General features: G+C 48.3%; 1 protein-coding gene across 7 annotated transcripts in view; it reads right to left on the reverse strand.

The window, feature by feature from the left end:
- RGS6 (regulator of G protein signaling 6) overlaps positions 1–14,851 on the reverse strand; it is a 517,530-nt gene that overhangs the window by 25,925 nt on the left and 476,754 nt on the right. For all 7 annotated transcript variants that reach the window (XM_084792096.1, XM_084792100.1, XM_084792102.1 and 4 more), the window contains exon 16: positions 2,806–2,895. In XM_084792096.1, coding sequence (XP_084648222.1) covers positions 2,806–2,895 — 90 coding nt within the window. The remainder of the gene's footprint in view (positions 1–2,805; positions 2,896–14,851) is intronic.

The raw sequence follows: 14,851 nt of genomic DNA on the forward strand, positions 1-14,851 counted from the left end.
AGTAGTGACACTTCTAAACTGTACTCAGGATGCATTCCAGGGGCCTCAGGATCTTCCTTGGGGAATGGTTAGCTCAAGTTCAAGGAACAAAGGCAAGAAAGAGCAGGCAAAAGCCTGGAAAACGAGGTGTGGTGTGTGCCTGACCATCTCCCCAGGTTTCCTACCTGGAAAGAACGGACTTTTATCCCAAATACCTACTGGCTTAACATCGAGCCTTATTTCAGGTCCTGAGCCCGAGGCTGGCAAATTAGCCAGTAGGATGCACACAGTAGTGTGGATACACACACTCACGCACATACACACAGAGCACATACTTGCAACTCAGGAATTGAAGAAGCAGCTAGGTGTCTGTGGGTCTGGAATGTGCTAGAAGCAGAGGGGTCTGGCAAAGGCAGCCGTCCATGCTCCTTGCTGACTCAGCCAGCTCCAGAAAGACAGATATGGAGTTGTAGAAGGAAAACACAAGCCAAATGACACATGACCATAGGGTTGGGCTGGGCTTTCTTCTCATATAGGACCTGTGGGATCCATGTCTGGCCTATACCCAGACTCTGCTATGGAAATGGCAAAGCTCGCCTCTCACCCTAAAGGCACCAGATGGTAGATATTGAGTCAAGTCAAGCCCATTCTGCGTCCTGAATTCTACACCTGTCATTCTTATTTCCTGGCCACTTAGTTGGGTCTCCTTTGAGCTGCTGTGGAATCCCATCATCATTGCTACCTCATTTTCCATCAAATTCCAGTCCACCCACCCTTAAACTCTGGATCTCCAGAGCAACTACCCTCCCCTTTGAAGATGGCAGAAAAGAGGAAGAATCAGGGAAGACAGAACTGAAGCCTGTGCTTCTAGACTCTACCAGGCCTGGTTCTCAGCTGGCATTCTTGCCCGGTGTGGCTGGAGGGTGGAAATCTCACAGGCCCTTTCTACCCTGGGTGCTGCTATTGCAGGAAGAGCACCACTGGAATCAGAAGATGCTCTGGGCCTTCCCGAAGATGCTGAGTAACAAATTTGATGCCCAGAGGCTCTCAGGAAGACACGGATGGGAAAGTAGCACTGTCTGGGGAAATAATTCCTCTATATTGAAAAGAGACCAGCAGGGACCACCCCCCATCTCCACCATAACAGCATCCGAGCCATACAGGGCTCGGAGATAACTGTATTGAACTTCCTTTGTAACTTTTCCCAGGAAGGGATTAGTTCCTTCCCACACCACTGACCTCCTGAAGGTTTGTGTTGGGAGGGTCTGCAAACTCAGGATTCAGGTGAACCTTCCCTTTGTGTTCACACACCACGGGGAGACAAAGGCCTATGGGCTAAAAGTTTACATAGCTAGGCATTGATTGGTCAAATTGCTAGGGCTTCAAATGTCCCTCAGATAAGGTCAGTTTAGGGGACTTGAGCCTCAAGAAATAAGAAAAGCTTTGTTTGACTTTCTCCCATGAGATTTGCGGTATAAGTCTCTATGACCTTGATTGGAAAAGTGGCTACCAGAGCAATTGTGTGTGGGAGCCTCCACCTCCCTCTACCTGAACAAATCCTCCAACCAGGGAGTTGTCAAATGGCTAGGCTTCGCATTCTCCATCTCAGTGGCTAGACTCAAAGGAGGGACTTGGGAACCAACAGGGCTGACCTTTTGACAACAGACCTTCCAGGCATCTTAGGACTCTTCTGAGGGTTGTGTGAAACCATCCAGGTGGAAGTAAATGCTCTTCAGGACTCTGGAGTTACATGATACCAACCAGCTAGGCAGACAGGCAGACATGACATACAGTTGCCAATACACAGAGAAAGGTGTGAGACTGAGAGGCCACCTGACAGAACATCTGTGGATGGACAACTCTGTGTGTAGGGTCAGGGTTCAGGGACTGGGTGGAAAGAAGAAAGGTGTGTGTGTGTGTGTGTGTGTGTGTGTGTGTGTGTGTGTGTGTGCTGTATAGTGAGAATGGAAATGGTAGACTATGGAGCAAATTGAGCCACACTTGACCACACATGGGCTTGAGGTTGGAGCTGGCGTGGACAGAAGATTGGCAGGGTCTCAGACTCATGAGACCTGTCTCTTTCTGAGCCCCAGGCACCATTCTGCGTTCCTCCCTGCACCCCCAGAAATCTAGCTAAAATGTGTCCCTGCTCCAGGCACCCTCACTGACGGCATCCTAAGGGTCTTGGAGCTTTGTGAGTCAAGACTTCAAGGCTGTTAAGAGCCATGATATAATTCCAAGTGGGAGAAGAGGGAGTGGGTTGAGGTGTGGTTACTTCCTGGTTAAAAGAAAGGGCGTGGGGGTGGGGACTTTAGAGGAAAGGCATGGCAAGGGGGTACCAGTGCCCAGTCTTGGTGATCACTTAGGTATCTGGTAGATCCCTTTAAAACCAATAAGGATATCTTTCCCAGGAGGAGCCACCCTAATTCTCATGCCCTATGCTCCCTTTCTAGTCTGGCTGGGAATGAGTGGATGGGATTGGCAACGAAAGTCTCTCTGATACCCTAAGGGATTTGCTTGTGTTGCTGACAACCTGAGCAACGATGGCAATGATACTTGGTCATCCCCCTTTCACTGTAGGCAAACCAGGCAGACAGAGGCAATGGGAACATTGAGGCAGAATGCCATACTCTGGACATGGGGGGAGGCTAGAACTTTAACGTGTCTCACTATTTTTCAATTGGAGGGGAGCGGACAAAGGAGGGGAGAGAAGAAAGAAAATAAATAAATAAACCCCAAGGGATGGTATCCTCACTTCACACCAGCAGCAAGCAGCAGCGAGAGTCAACAGTGCTAAGAAAGGCAAGCTTGCCCTTCCCAAGATACCTTCTTCTTGGCCAGCAATAGATCCTGGTAAGCATTGGACCGCAGGAAACGGGCATAGCTGTCACTCTTCATCAGCTTGTAGATGTGCTCCTGGGGAAGGAGAGGGGTAGGGAGACACCAGAAGGAACAGTCAGCTGGAGCTAAAGGAAACAACAACCCAACTGACCTGGGAGGGGGACGGGGACAAAAGAACCTAGTGTGTCTGAAAGGAGCTAGGAAAACTGCAATGCGTCCCACCTCCCCCACATCACATGTAAACCAAGAGATAATGAAACTAACAAAATGGCATTTTCTCTTGTAGGGCAAGAGATTTTGAGGTTCGTGTGTAATTGAGCCTGGGTGTCATGTTGGGGTATGTAATGGTTAAAGCCACAGGAAGAAGTGAACTACTGGTATACTCCAAAACTGGGGAGTCTCTCGGGGGAGTTGTGATGTCCAAAAACGTTGGTCCTCAATCAGACCAGCTGATTCCATTTATGGAACATTCTTAAAAGGATGAATTAGAGAAACGGAGAACAGATTAGCAGTGGCCAGAGGTTAGGGATGGGGGAAGTGGGTGGCTATAAAAGGCAACAGGAAGGATCTTTGTGGCAATAGGTGGCTCCATATGTTGGCATATCTACACAGGTGACAGAGCTGTGAAGAATGAAGTACACACATACATGAGCGTAAGTTCAACTGGTAAGCCTGAATAAAATCAGCAGGTGGTTGCTACATCATCATAATGAGCATAATACTCTGCTACAGTTTGGCAAGATGCTGCCATCAGGGAGTTGGGCAAACGGTCCATTTCTATATTCTTTATCTACTTTCTGGGAGTCTACAAATGTCTCTAAATAAAAACTCCAACTCAAAAACAAACAAACAAACAAACAAACAAACAAACAAACCAAAAACCTAGAGTCTGAGGAGATGGCTTTAGAGAGTAAAAGCTCTCACTGGCCTCTGTATGTCTACACACCATACTATGCACATGCACACACTTGTGAGCTCATACATGTACATGTACATGCACACGCACACACACACCCCTGCAAACAACAATACAATTGAATCATGCAGTTTGTGAACAAGCAGGACCATTATCGTGACCTGGAAGGTGACCCTTCACAACTTCATCATGGAGCACATGGCACACATGCCAGGCCTAAGGGTGGTACCTGGGAGAAGGAGGCATGGGGGCATGCTGCTGCTTCTCCTCCAAGGCTCTGAGAGTATCCGTAGCTTTGCTCAAAAATATGACCCCTGACCTGAAGCTAAATCCTATAGGCACATGTTCTCTCCTGGTCCATGAAGAAACACGGAAAAAAGGTTGCTTGTCTGCCCCAGGAAGAGTGTTGCTGAGAGAAAGGGTGGGCCATAGGAGAGGGCCGAGTGCTAGTTGGCAGCTGGTCTGGTAAAGGAAGCACTGTCCCCTATGCTCCCTGTTCCTCCAGGAAGCTGGGCAAAGGCCTCAGTGCCAGAGGAAGTGGAGGAGAGGTCAGTGAGGAGAGACAGCCCAGCTGAAAATCAGGATTACTTCTGGAATCCTCTTCCCGGTTTCTCCTCCCAGAGTACACCATGTATGGAGGAGGCAGAACCTCACATCAGTTGCGGGGGAGGCGGGAAAGAGGTTTTTTTTCTTCATTTTAATTTTATTTCTAATTGCATGGGTGCTTTGCCTGCACGCGTGTGTATGTGTACCATGAGCATGCAGTTTCTGCAGCGGCCAGAAGATGGAGTCAGAGCCACTGGGACTGACAGTTGTGAACAGCCATGTGGATACTGGGACTCAAACCCTGGTTCTCTAGGAACGCGTCCAAACCTCTTAATTGCTGAGCTTTATTTTAATAGCCCTGGGGGTGAGGGGACTGGCTGTGGGGTGTGTGTGTGTGTGTGTGTGTGTGTGTGTGTGTGTGTAGTCTGGCTAGAGAATCTTGGAACAATGGCTAGGCTGTGCCAAGACTCTTCCCTACCCAGCATAAAAGGCACATAGCCAAGACACAGAATTGATCAAGGTGCTTATCAGCTTCTGAACAGATAAAGGAAATAAGAGAAATATACTTACACAGACACAGACACACACAGACACACACACACACACACACACACACACACACACACACACACACACAAAGAGAGGCACTCTTCAGCCTTGAGAAGAAGAGCTGTCATTTACTACGGTGCAGATGAACCTGGGTGAGATGAAATATGCCAGGCACAGAATAACAAACGCTGCCCGACTCTCCCGAAAAGTGGACTCACAAAAGTGGAGAGAGAGTGACGGCTGCTGGGGACTGACGGGTTCAGGACAGGGAGGCTTAGGGATGCCGGCCCCAGAGGAAACATTCATTTAAACAGGAGGACAAAAATAAATAAATAAATAAATAAATAAATAAATAAATAAATAAATAAAATAAAATAAACAGGAGGACTAAATTCAGGGCATCTATCGTTGATCGTGGTGAGCTACAGTACCTGGTAATTTTAAAGTCTTGATTTAAAGGCTTTTTAACCAAAAAACTAAGTATGTGGAATAATATGTATGTTAAGTTACTTGATCCAGGTGTTTTTCAGTGTATATATGTGCCAAAATATCGTGTTTAACGTCATGAAAATAAATGACTTTTTTACTTGTCAATTTAAATAGTGAAAAGCAAACGAAGACAATGAAAAATACAAGCAATGTTTTGGTTCCGTGAAAAGCTTCTGCAGCCCATCTTCAGTTGAACCCCCAAAGGATCATGGGATCAGTTTCATTGTCCCTAAGATGCCCCACATTTTCAAAACTTGGGTGGCACCCTAACCAACAGAAATGGACCCACAGCAGGGGGGCCAGGGGGAATTTAACAGTGACCACCTCGGGGGACTGCTTGTGTTCTCACTTAACAACTGTGAGTTGTTTGTTTGTTTTTCTGAAAACCTCACAGAAATATCCAGTCCCTTCCTGGTTTAAGTCCTTGGATGATGGCATGCAGTGTGTCTTCATCTTCTAGAGATGCATCCTGTCCACCACAGGGTCAAACATTTAGTTGAATTTACCCCGGCTGTGGGTGCTTTGGATGTAGCTTAAGCACGCTCTCCAAAGGCTCAGAACCCAGTCAGTGCCTGCAAGAGCAAGTTGTGCCGAGGAGACAAAGGCTGGGCTCTGCTTCCCTCGCATCCACTCTGTCACCATGTGCTGTCTCTTCACACACATACACTCCCTGCCATACTGAGACACAGTAGACATGCCCTCACCAGAGCCCTAACAGATAGGGTTGCCTGATCTTAGAGTTTCAGGCTCCAAAACCGAACTAAATAAAATTTTCTACTCTATGAAATACCTGTTCTCAAGGAGTTTGTTACAGAAACGGAAAACACATGAATGAACTGTATCTTTGTTCACTTAAAGTGCTGGCTTGAGTTTCACGTTCACGTTTGCAGGCTCCATGCTTGCTTTGGTTTATGTTTAGCCTAAGCATCTGCTTACTGATTCTGTATGGAAGGGAGGTGGGGATCCCTCAAAGGGGTGTGGACCTCTCAGCTCAAATATCCTTCTCAATCCCAAACCCAGGGGTGTCATTGGTCTTTGCTTTCATTTGATATCTCTGAATTGCTCTATCATTAAAATCATAGGTGCAAGTGTTAACGCTGAGCAAAGATGATGTACTGTCTTTTTTTTTCTTTTCTTTTTTAAACGTATCAAGCATCATCTCTGTCTGGCCAACAGAGCCCGGTGGCCCCTGAGTCACCTGCAAAGGCTTGTTTGTCTCAATACTTGGACCTTCTCCAAATCTCTCTTTAAAACAATGCATCTCTGCTTCTTCTAGCTTCTAGGAATTTAAGTGCTGAATATATGCTGCTTCGCTATGGCCCTCTTCTTCCCTCCAAGATAGAAGGAGGCATCTCCTAACCCGGCCCTTCTGGCCTCAGCAACGAACTTCAACCCTGATCTGCTTAATTCCCATTACCTCATTGCAGTCAGGAAAACCTTGGCTCATTAACAGAAAAGACCTTGTCAGCTGAATTAGGGCAGGAAAAGGCAGACGTTTAAACAGTTAATCATGTCTTCATTCACCAGATATTTTATTGAGCATCTAGTAGGCGCCAGGCACTAAGACAAAGAGAACTTTGTTGTCACATAGCTTAGCATCTATAGACAAGACAGATTTTTCACCAAAATGCTCATAGCCGTTTGAGCCAAGGATTGCACTGGTGGCCAAGAACAGTTGCTATGCATGGGTAGGACTGGAATTGAGCTGATCCTCTTGGGTGGGGAAAGGTGACCCATCTACTGGAAAAAGTCTCTTCAAGGCAGGAGGGTCTGAGCAGATACAGATGAGGGTGTGTCTCAGCTCAGTAGTTCCTGAGGGAAGGAGCCAGCACAGTATGACAGGCCGGGCAGCCCAGGGCAAGCAGCCGGCAACAGCTCACTCTCCAAGGGCAGCATCAGTGTGGGTTCAGGAGAAAGTGTGGACACTGCTGTTACCTTCTCTAAGTGGCCAACTCCAAGGTCACGCTGTAAGGACAATATGAGGGGAAGTGACAGCGGAAGCACAGACTGCTGGAGGGTGGCTGCTGTGGTCTGGGTCCACCTGACCTGCTGGCATCATGAAGCCTCTAATCACCCTACATGAACGTACACACACACACACACACACACACACACACACACACACACACACACACACACACACAAGAGAAAGAGAGACACAGGGACAGACAGACAGACAGACAGACAGAGACAGAGAGAGAGATGAATAAAAGTATCTCTAGCATTCAGGTCTGACGAAACAGGCTTTTGACACTCTGCAGATCTCCCAGGCCCCCAATGCAGGCCATAGCCCTAGCTTCCTCCTGGCCTGGACCTGGCTTTCCCACAGACTAGGGATTCAGTGACTCCCTTGTCTTGCTCCTCTTCCCCCCAAACAAAGAAGTGTTGCCTTTGATGTCAGGAAAATGTTCTCCTCCCAGCTTTGTTTAGGGAACACAAAGACAGCAAACTGGGGGGGGGGGGAGGGGGGGGAGCCCAGAGCTGAGATTTTTCTGGGAATGAGAATTAAGATCAGACTCAGGGTCTCTGGCCATTTCCCAAATGCAATGAGTTTATCACTGCCAGGGACAGCAAGTGTACAAAGCTCTTGGCAGTGACCTCTGCTGATTTATGAGGGGCGCTGGTGTGTTTTCACCATTCTGCCGACAACTGGTCCTGAGGGAAATGTATATCGAGCATCCGCAAAGTACAAGGGAGCTACTCGAGAGCCCAGCCAAGTCACCGGGTGAGGAAATGGGCTCCAGAAAAAGCCTGCTCCTTTCTTCCTTTGCCTTCTCTTGTCTTCTTGTCCTGCCCTGACTTCCCTTCCTACCTCCCTGCTCATCAACTACCCACCCCTCCCCCTATCTCCTTCTACAGATTAGGGAGATGAAGGCTGACTACCAAAAGGCAGAGCCACATGGTCACACCTGCCCCTGGGACACACCTCCTTGCAGGGAGAACAAGAATGGCTCTGTCTATATTAAGGAAACCAGCACTTTAGGGCCTAAGCCACACAGATGTCTTAGCCACACACTTCCCAGTGGTGGGAAGGGCTCACGTCCCTTTAGTGATTGACAGTTGGAGCACAGGCTATCCCTCTAACACACATCTCCTTCATTTTCCCTCCCTGGGCCTGGCTGCTCTGTAGATGTGTTCTATCCTGACCTGGGACATCAAGGCAGACGCAAGATGGCCGAGGAAGGGTCAGGAAGGGCCTAGGAAGCACACAGGAGCTTGGATGAGGCAGCAATATTCTTTGTCTCCAGACCACACTTGCTCCAAATCAAGATTTCTCTGTGAGAGCCCTCATTTTAGACAAAACACTGGGACTCTGGTGAGGTGGGGGTGTGGTGGGGGTGTGGTGGGGGTGTGGTGGGGTGTTCAGATGAGTGTCCAGGGCCTTGAGCTGCAAGCATGCCTGAGCCGTGGACCCTTTTAAGGTTACTATCATGTCTTCTTCTCCTAAGCTGTGAGCTCCTAAAACAGCGCAGACCTCACCCTGCCACCCTCCCCCTGCCCCCTCCAGCTTTAGAACATCTTCCTGGAGTGGGACCCACTCAGTTGGAACGCGCACAGCAGCCAAGAGCCCTCCTTGTGATTTTTCAAGTGTCCTATTTTTTTTTCCTTGCTGCAGGTGTGTGCGTGTTTCATTGTGCCCCTCCATTCCTAAGCTTCCTGGTCTAATGGCCACACTTGGGGAGCTGTCAGGTCCCTGGAAAGGAAACGAGGGGCAGAATGTGATGTGCAGAGGGGCAAAGGGGAAAGACCTGGGCCCAGAGCCAAAGGCTTGGATTCAAGTCCCCACTCAGCCTGTTTCTAGCCCCGCCAATCACACTTGCAGTGCGGAAGTGGAAGAGAAGCGCTGCGCAGTGATTATACACGTCAAGGAATAACGAGGACCTTGTGTCGTGATTGCACGTGCTGAGAGGCGATGCGGAGGAGACAGAAGGTAGGGGTGGGGGTGGGGGCAGGGCAGGGCAAACTCCATAGAAAAGAAGAGCTGTGAGGCAAAGAGAACCGGGGCACAGTTTAGCTGCCCTCAGTTGTGATGCTGACGGCTCTGAAATAGTGGTTAGATAGCCCGGGCCGCAGACAAGGCTACTGAAGCTATGCCAGGTGGATACTTAGACTCGGTGTAAGTAGAGAGCCAGCATCTGAACCCAGAGGCCATGCTCCTCCCACCTCCATGGGCTGACTTCTTTTGTCTTCTCATTGCCTGTAACTTGGGGTTGAAAGGGAACCAGTGTCTCTTGGCCAGAGACACAGTATGCTCACCTATGGGTAGGTGCAGGGGTGGGGGTGGGGCAGGGCTTCCTCCTCAAATCTTAAATCTGCGTCAGCGTGATGCCACCTTTCCCTTGTGAGAGCCCATGGACCGCCATCACACCTGCCAGCAATGATAATGGCAGAGAGCCAGGCTCTGGCGTCCCATGTAAGAGCAGCTGAAGCAACCGGCCTTTGAGGTGCAAATCTGGATCTCTGAGCCTCATCTTTTAAGAGATTCTTAACTGTCTCTAACCAGAGATCTTTAAGCCTTAGGCATGGTCAGCTGAAGCCTATGGAAAACTAAATTGTTTCAAGATGGGCCTTATGGGACAGAAGATACTGTGTTGGGAAGGACTTGAAGTGGACGCCATCTCAGTGTTGCTCAGTAAGCAAAGAAGAAAGAGGCCGCGTGGTGCCAGGGGATGGGTGGGTGGGGGTGTGGGGGGAGCGATGAGCAGAGACTGGGCAGGCCAGCATTGTAGCTGTTGTTTGGCTTCTTGCAGTACTGGGGACTGAACTTTGGTCCTCCCATGTACCTTCTAGGCAAGTTCTCTACCAGTAAGCTACATCCGTAGCCCCAGGGATACAGCTTTGAATGACTGTTTTAAGATTATGTGGCTTTTAGATGAGAAGATTTGTTTGGATTTCTTGGGCCGTCTAACAGACTGTATCCCCTCCCCTTGTTTCCATATTGAGGATTATTCAAAAGTCATATATGAGTGTGAGAGAGAATGACTTCTTGTCTTTACCCGGCCTGGTATCTCACAGATATAACTTAACTGGCCCAAGGTTTGCAGTGGGGGTTAGGGGGTGGGGGGGGGGGTGGAGTGTGTGGGGGGGTACATTGTGTGGAGGTATGTCTCTGTATATTCAGTTGTTGGTTGCTAAACCAGCTGAGAGCTAAGTATTGTTGCTTCTGTGGCCCATCACTGCTCTTATAGTTTGTAAATATTTGTCCTTCCTCACTTGCCCTTGATTGAAATAAAGATCTGACAGCCACATCTCTCTGGCTGGACAGAGAGAGTGGAGGGCGGAACTTCCGGGAGACAGAGGGATTCTGGGAGAAGAAAGCAAAAGCTGAAGACTCCCCAGAGGAACACGGAGGTCAACAGATGGATGCCCACAGGAACAGAGAGGTATAGCTAGCCACGTGGCGGGACGTAGTGCCAGGATTAGTCAGGTCACACTAGATAGGTAGCCAAGAGTCTGCCCAGCTAAAAGGCGTAAGCTTTAACATATTGTAAAGGTTCCGTGTCATTATTAATATTGCTGGCTGGTCCAAAAGGTCCCCCTACACTGAGGCAGAGAGTGTTAATGCTGCTCTACGCCTACTCTGAGATAAGGGTAACAAAGATAGCTTCGAATACTTCCTACTACCTCCTCGAATATAAACACAGAAAATTGGTGTTTTTCCCCCTTCCCTCTGTAAGGGTTTGGTACTAGAAATCTATGCTCCGAATTAGCGACAAAGACATCCTAGAGTTTAATTCTTTGCTTCCTTCTCTCCAGGAGCTCCTGCCACACACACCTGACTTGCTCTTTACAAACTCACCCCTCCCTCTGCTGCTTGTCTCCCCAAAATAACACCACCCACAGATTACAGCGAGCAACCTCTGAAGTGAGCCATAGTGGGATTCCTTAGTAAAGACAGTGACAGGGCGGCACACAGTGGACCAGGAAATGCTTTCAAATAGAGGGTTGTACCCAGAAATAGGCCTATGGTGCCACTTGGATATCACTATAGCAAAGATGGGCAGCTTTCCCCAGGCTCAGCGGACTTGTTGGGGGTAAACATGAAACCCTACGCCCCCTACACTTCCTATACTCTGCATTTAAAAAAAGCGAAAGCTAGACACCTTGCACCCCTCCATCAAACTGATCTGAAATGTCTACCTTTATATATAGTCATAGGCACTTTTGGCTAGAGGCTTCCTGTCTGCGCGCGTGGTGCATGTAGGTCACACGGTGTCTTTTATCACCCAGGTGTCATTCTGGCCTTAAAGTCTTTGACCATTCCATGAATGCATGAGAACTGTAGAAAGTTCTGGTCACTTAGATTGAGGGCTGATTTCCAGAAAGGGACCTGCCTATACAGCTGCAGATCCAGTGCCTCCAGCATCTGGCACATGGTAGAGATTCCAAGTTTTGCTGAACTTAAAATTAGAAACATAATTTAGCTGGTCCTAACTGATGACTTTGGCTGTTCCTCAAGGCTCTTTGAAGCTTAAAGCTAAGAGACACATTGCACCCTCCACTTCAGTATGATAGGCAAAGCTAAGAGTGTTATGATTCGCGAACATCGGCTGCTTGGTTTGTCTGCTTGTTTGTGGGGGCAGGGACTTGCTATTCCCTGGTCAGTCGGGAACTTGCTACGTATGTCAGACGGTCTCAGACTTGAAGTGGTTTTCTTGCCTCTGATAACAGGCAGGAGCCACTGTGCCTGCCAAGGCAGCCACTTTTTGAAATACTTGAACCCCACCCAAAGGGATATCTTAGCTCAGTTAGGCGCTTGCAAAAGGCAAAGAAAACCAATTCCTGTTTCCATCCAAGGTCCAGACACTCCAGGTGTAGGATAGGGGTGGGAGTCTCAGCATTAGCATAGGTCAGGGAGGCAGTGGAGCTTGGACAGTTAAGAAGCCAAGTTAGGAATACACTCCGTAAAGCCAATGGGGGAGGCTGCTCCGCTTGATTCAACTGCCAATCCACCTGAAGGACAGGTTTCCAATCCACCCCGATCTCAGTGACCTGTTTGTTCCACTTGTAAAGAATAATGCACTTTGAGGCAAGTGCTGTCTTACGGCTATGAGCCATTCATCCCTCCTGTTTCCTGTATAATTTCATCGTAGAGGTCACCCCACACAGGCCAAGGTTTCCCAACTCAAATGGAGGATGGATGGTCACAAAATCAATAGACAGTGAATAGACAAATGATTGAATGACCTAGAGACCCAGTCCTTGGACTATCCTTTGCTACTCTTGAGGCTTCAAAAATGAGCTACGTAGCCATCGGGCTGGCCACTGGACTCCTGTCATCTTTTAGAGTCCACAGAGGCTCACAAACGAGACAAATGTCCCCAAAGGAGGCCTTAGCTTTGTATCCTTCCTGGGACTTATCCCTCACCCCCATTAAACCTGCCAGCAAGGTGCTAAGAGCAATAGTTAAGATTCAGATCTCTGTTCCTTCTTACTCCCGTCAGAATGGCTAAGATAAAAAAACACAAGTGACAGCACGTGATGGAGAGGACGTGAAGAAAGGGGAACACTACTCCATTGCTGGTGGGAGTGCAAACTTGTACAGCCACTTTGGAAATCAATCTGTCACTTTCTCAGAAAATTGGGAACAACACTACCACAAGACGCAGCTATACCACTCCTGGGCATATACCTGAAAGATGCTCCACCATACAACAAAGGCATTTGCTCAACTATGTTCATAGTGGCTTTATTTGTAATAGCCAGATCCTGGAACCTACATGTCCCTCAACTGAAGAATAGATAAAGAGACTGTGGTACAGTTACACAATGGAATTGCACTCAGCTATTAAAAACAAGGACATCATGAAATTCAGAGGCAAATGGATGGAACTAGAAAAGATCATCCTGAGTGAGGTAACCCAGACCCAGAAAGACACACATGGTGTGTACTCACTTATAAGTGGATTTTAGCCATATAGTACAGGATAAACATACTACAATTCATAGACCCAAAGAAGGTAAGTAATAAGAAGGGCCAAAGGGAAGAGGATGCTTAAATCTCTTTCAGAAGGAGAAATAGAATAGACAGCGGAAGTAGTTGAAGAGAGGGAACAAGGTAGGAGAGGAGAAAAATGAGGGTGGAGATCAGACCTGGGGAGAATGACGGCAAGAGGACAGAGGGCCTGCAGAGAGAAGAGAAATCATGGGTGGGGGCATCTCTGTGACAAGCCAGAGACCTAAGACAGGGTAGGCTTCTGGAAGGAGATGAGGGTGACTCTAGCTGAGACTCCTAGAGAGACTGAAGAAGAGAGCACCCTCTAATCAGACAGGATTCCTAGTGGATGGAGGGAAACAGCAACCTGCCCACAAAAATTTCAGCCCAGAATTTACTCTGCCTACAAGATGTGCAGGGATAAAGATAAAGCAGAGATCGAGAGAATATCCAACCAATGCCTGGCCCAATTTGAGACCCACCCCATGGGAGAGAGCCAACCCCTGACACTATTAATAATACTCTGCTGTGTTTCTGAACAGGAGTCTGACATAGTTGTCCTGTGAAAGGCTCCATCCTGCAGTGGATTGAAATAGATGCTGAGACTCAGAGCCAAATCTTGGGCAGAGCACAGGAAGCCTTATGCAAGAGTGAGGGGTAGGATAGAAGGTCTCAGAGGAGCAAGAACTCCACAAGAAGACTAACAGAGCCAACTAACCAGGGCCCAGAGAGGCTTGCAGAAACTGAAGCTCCAACCAAGACCCATGCTGGGTCTTGGCCATGGACTGGATCTAGGCCGCCTACACAGATGTAGCTGATGGGCAGCTCCTGTCCCTTAGCTAGGGGAGCAGGGGCTGTTTCTGACACAGACTCTGATGCTTGCTTTTTGCTCATTTCCCTCTGGTAGGGCTGCCTTGCCAGGCCACAGGGGAAGAGGATGTGCTCAGTCTTGATGCAATTTGATGTGTTGGGGTGGGTTAGGGGGATGTCTCCTTTTCTGAGGAATAGAGGAAGGGGGATAGGGGGAAGAGGGAGAGAGAGGGGCAACCAGAAGGAGAGGAGGGAGGGAGCTACGATTGGGATGTTAATTGAATAAATAAGTTAATTTTAAAAATTCAGATCTCTGTCGAATCGCAGCCTTCTGGTTGAACATCTGATTTACCCTCTCCCGTGCTTTCCTAGATGGGAGCTCTAGGTTGAGTGTGTTTAAGTCCTGGAGTGGGACACCTAAGGACCTCCACACTTTGGTCTCCATGTTTTATTAAAACAAGGTGTCAGCATATAGCCAGGCCAAGATAGAACTCACTCTGTAGCTCAAGCTGCCTTTGAACTCATGGCAGCCTTTCAGTCTCAGCCTTTCAAGTGCTGGGGCAAGCAGTGTGAACCACCATTGTGGTCATCTTGCATCTGGCCCTGAGAAGCTTTTCTGCCAGAGCAGTCTTGTTGACCAAATTGCATCATTTGTTTACTTGTTTTCCAACAGTGTTCCACTGTGGAGGCCCTCTTGGCCTGCAACTCCCCATGTAGCCTAAGCTGGCCTTGAACTCACAGAGAATCACCTCCCTCTACATCCCCAGTGTTGGAATTAAAGGAGT

Source organism: Acomys minous, assembly GCF_964271855.1.
Source record: "Acomys minous genome assembly, chromosome: 8".
In the NCBI taxonomy this organism is placed as follows: domain Eukaryota; kingdom Metazoa; phylum Chordata; class Mammalia; order Rodentia; family Muridae; genus Acomys; species Acomys minous.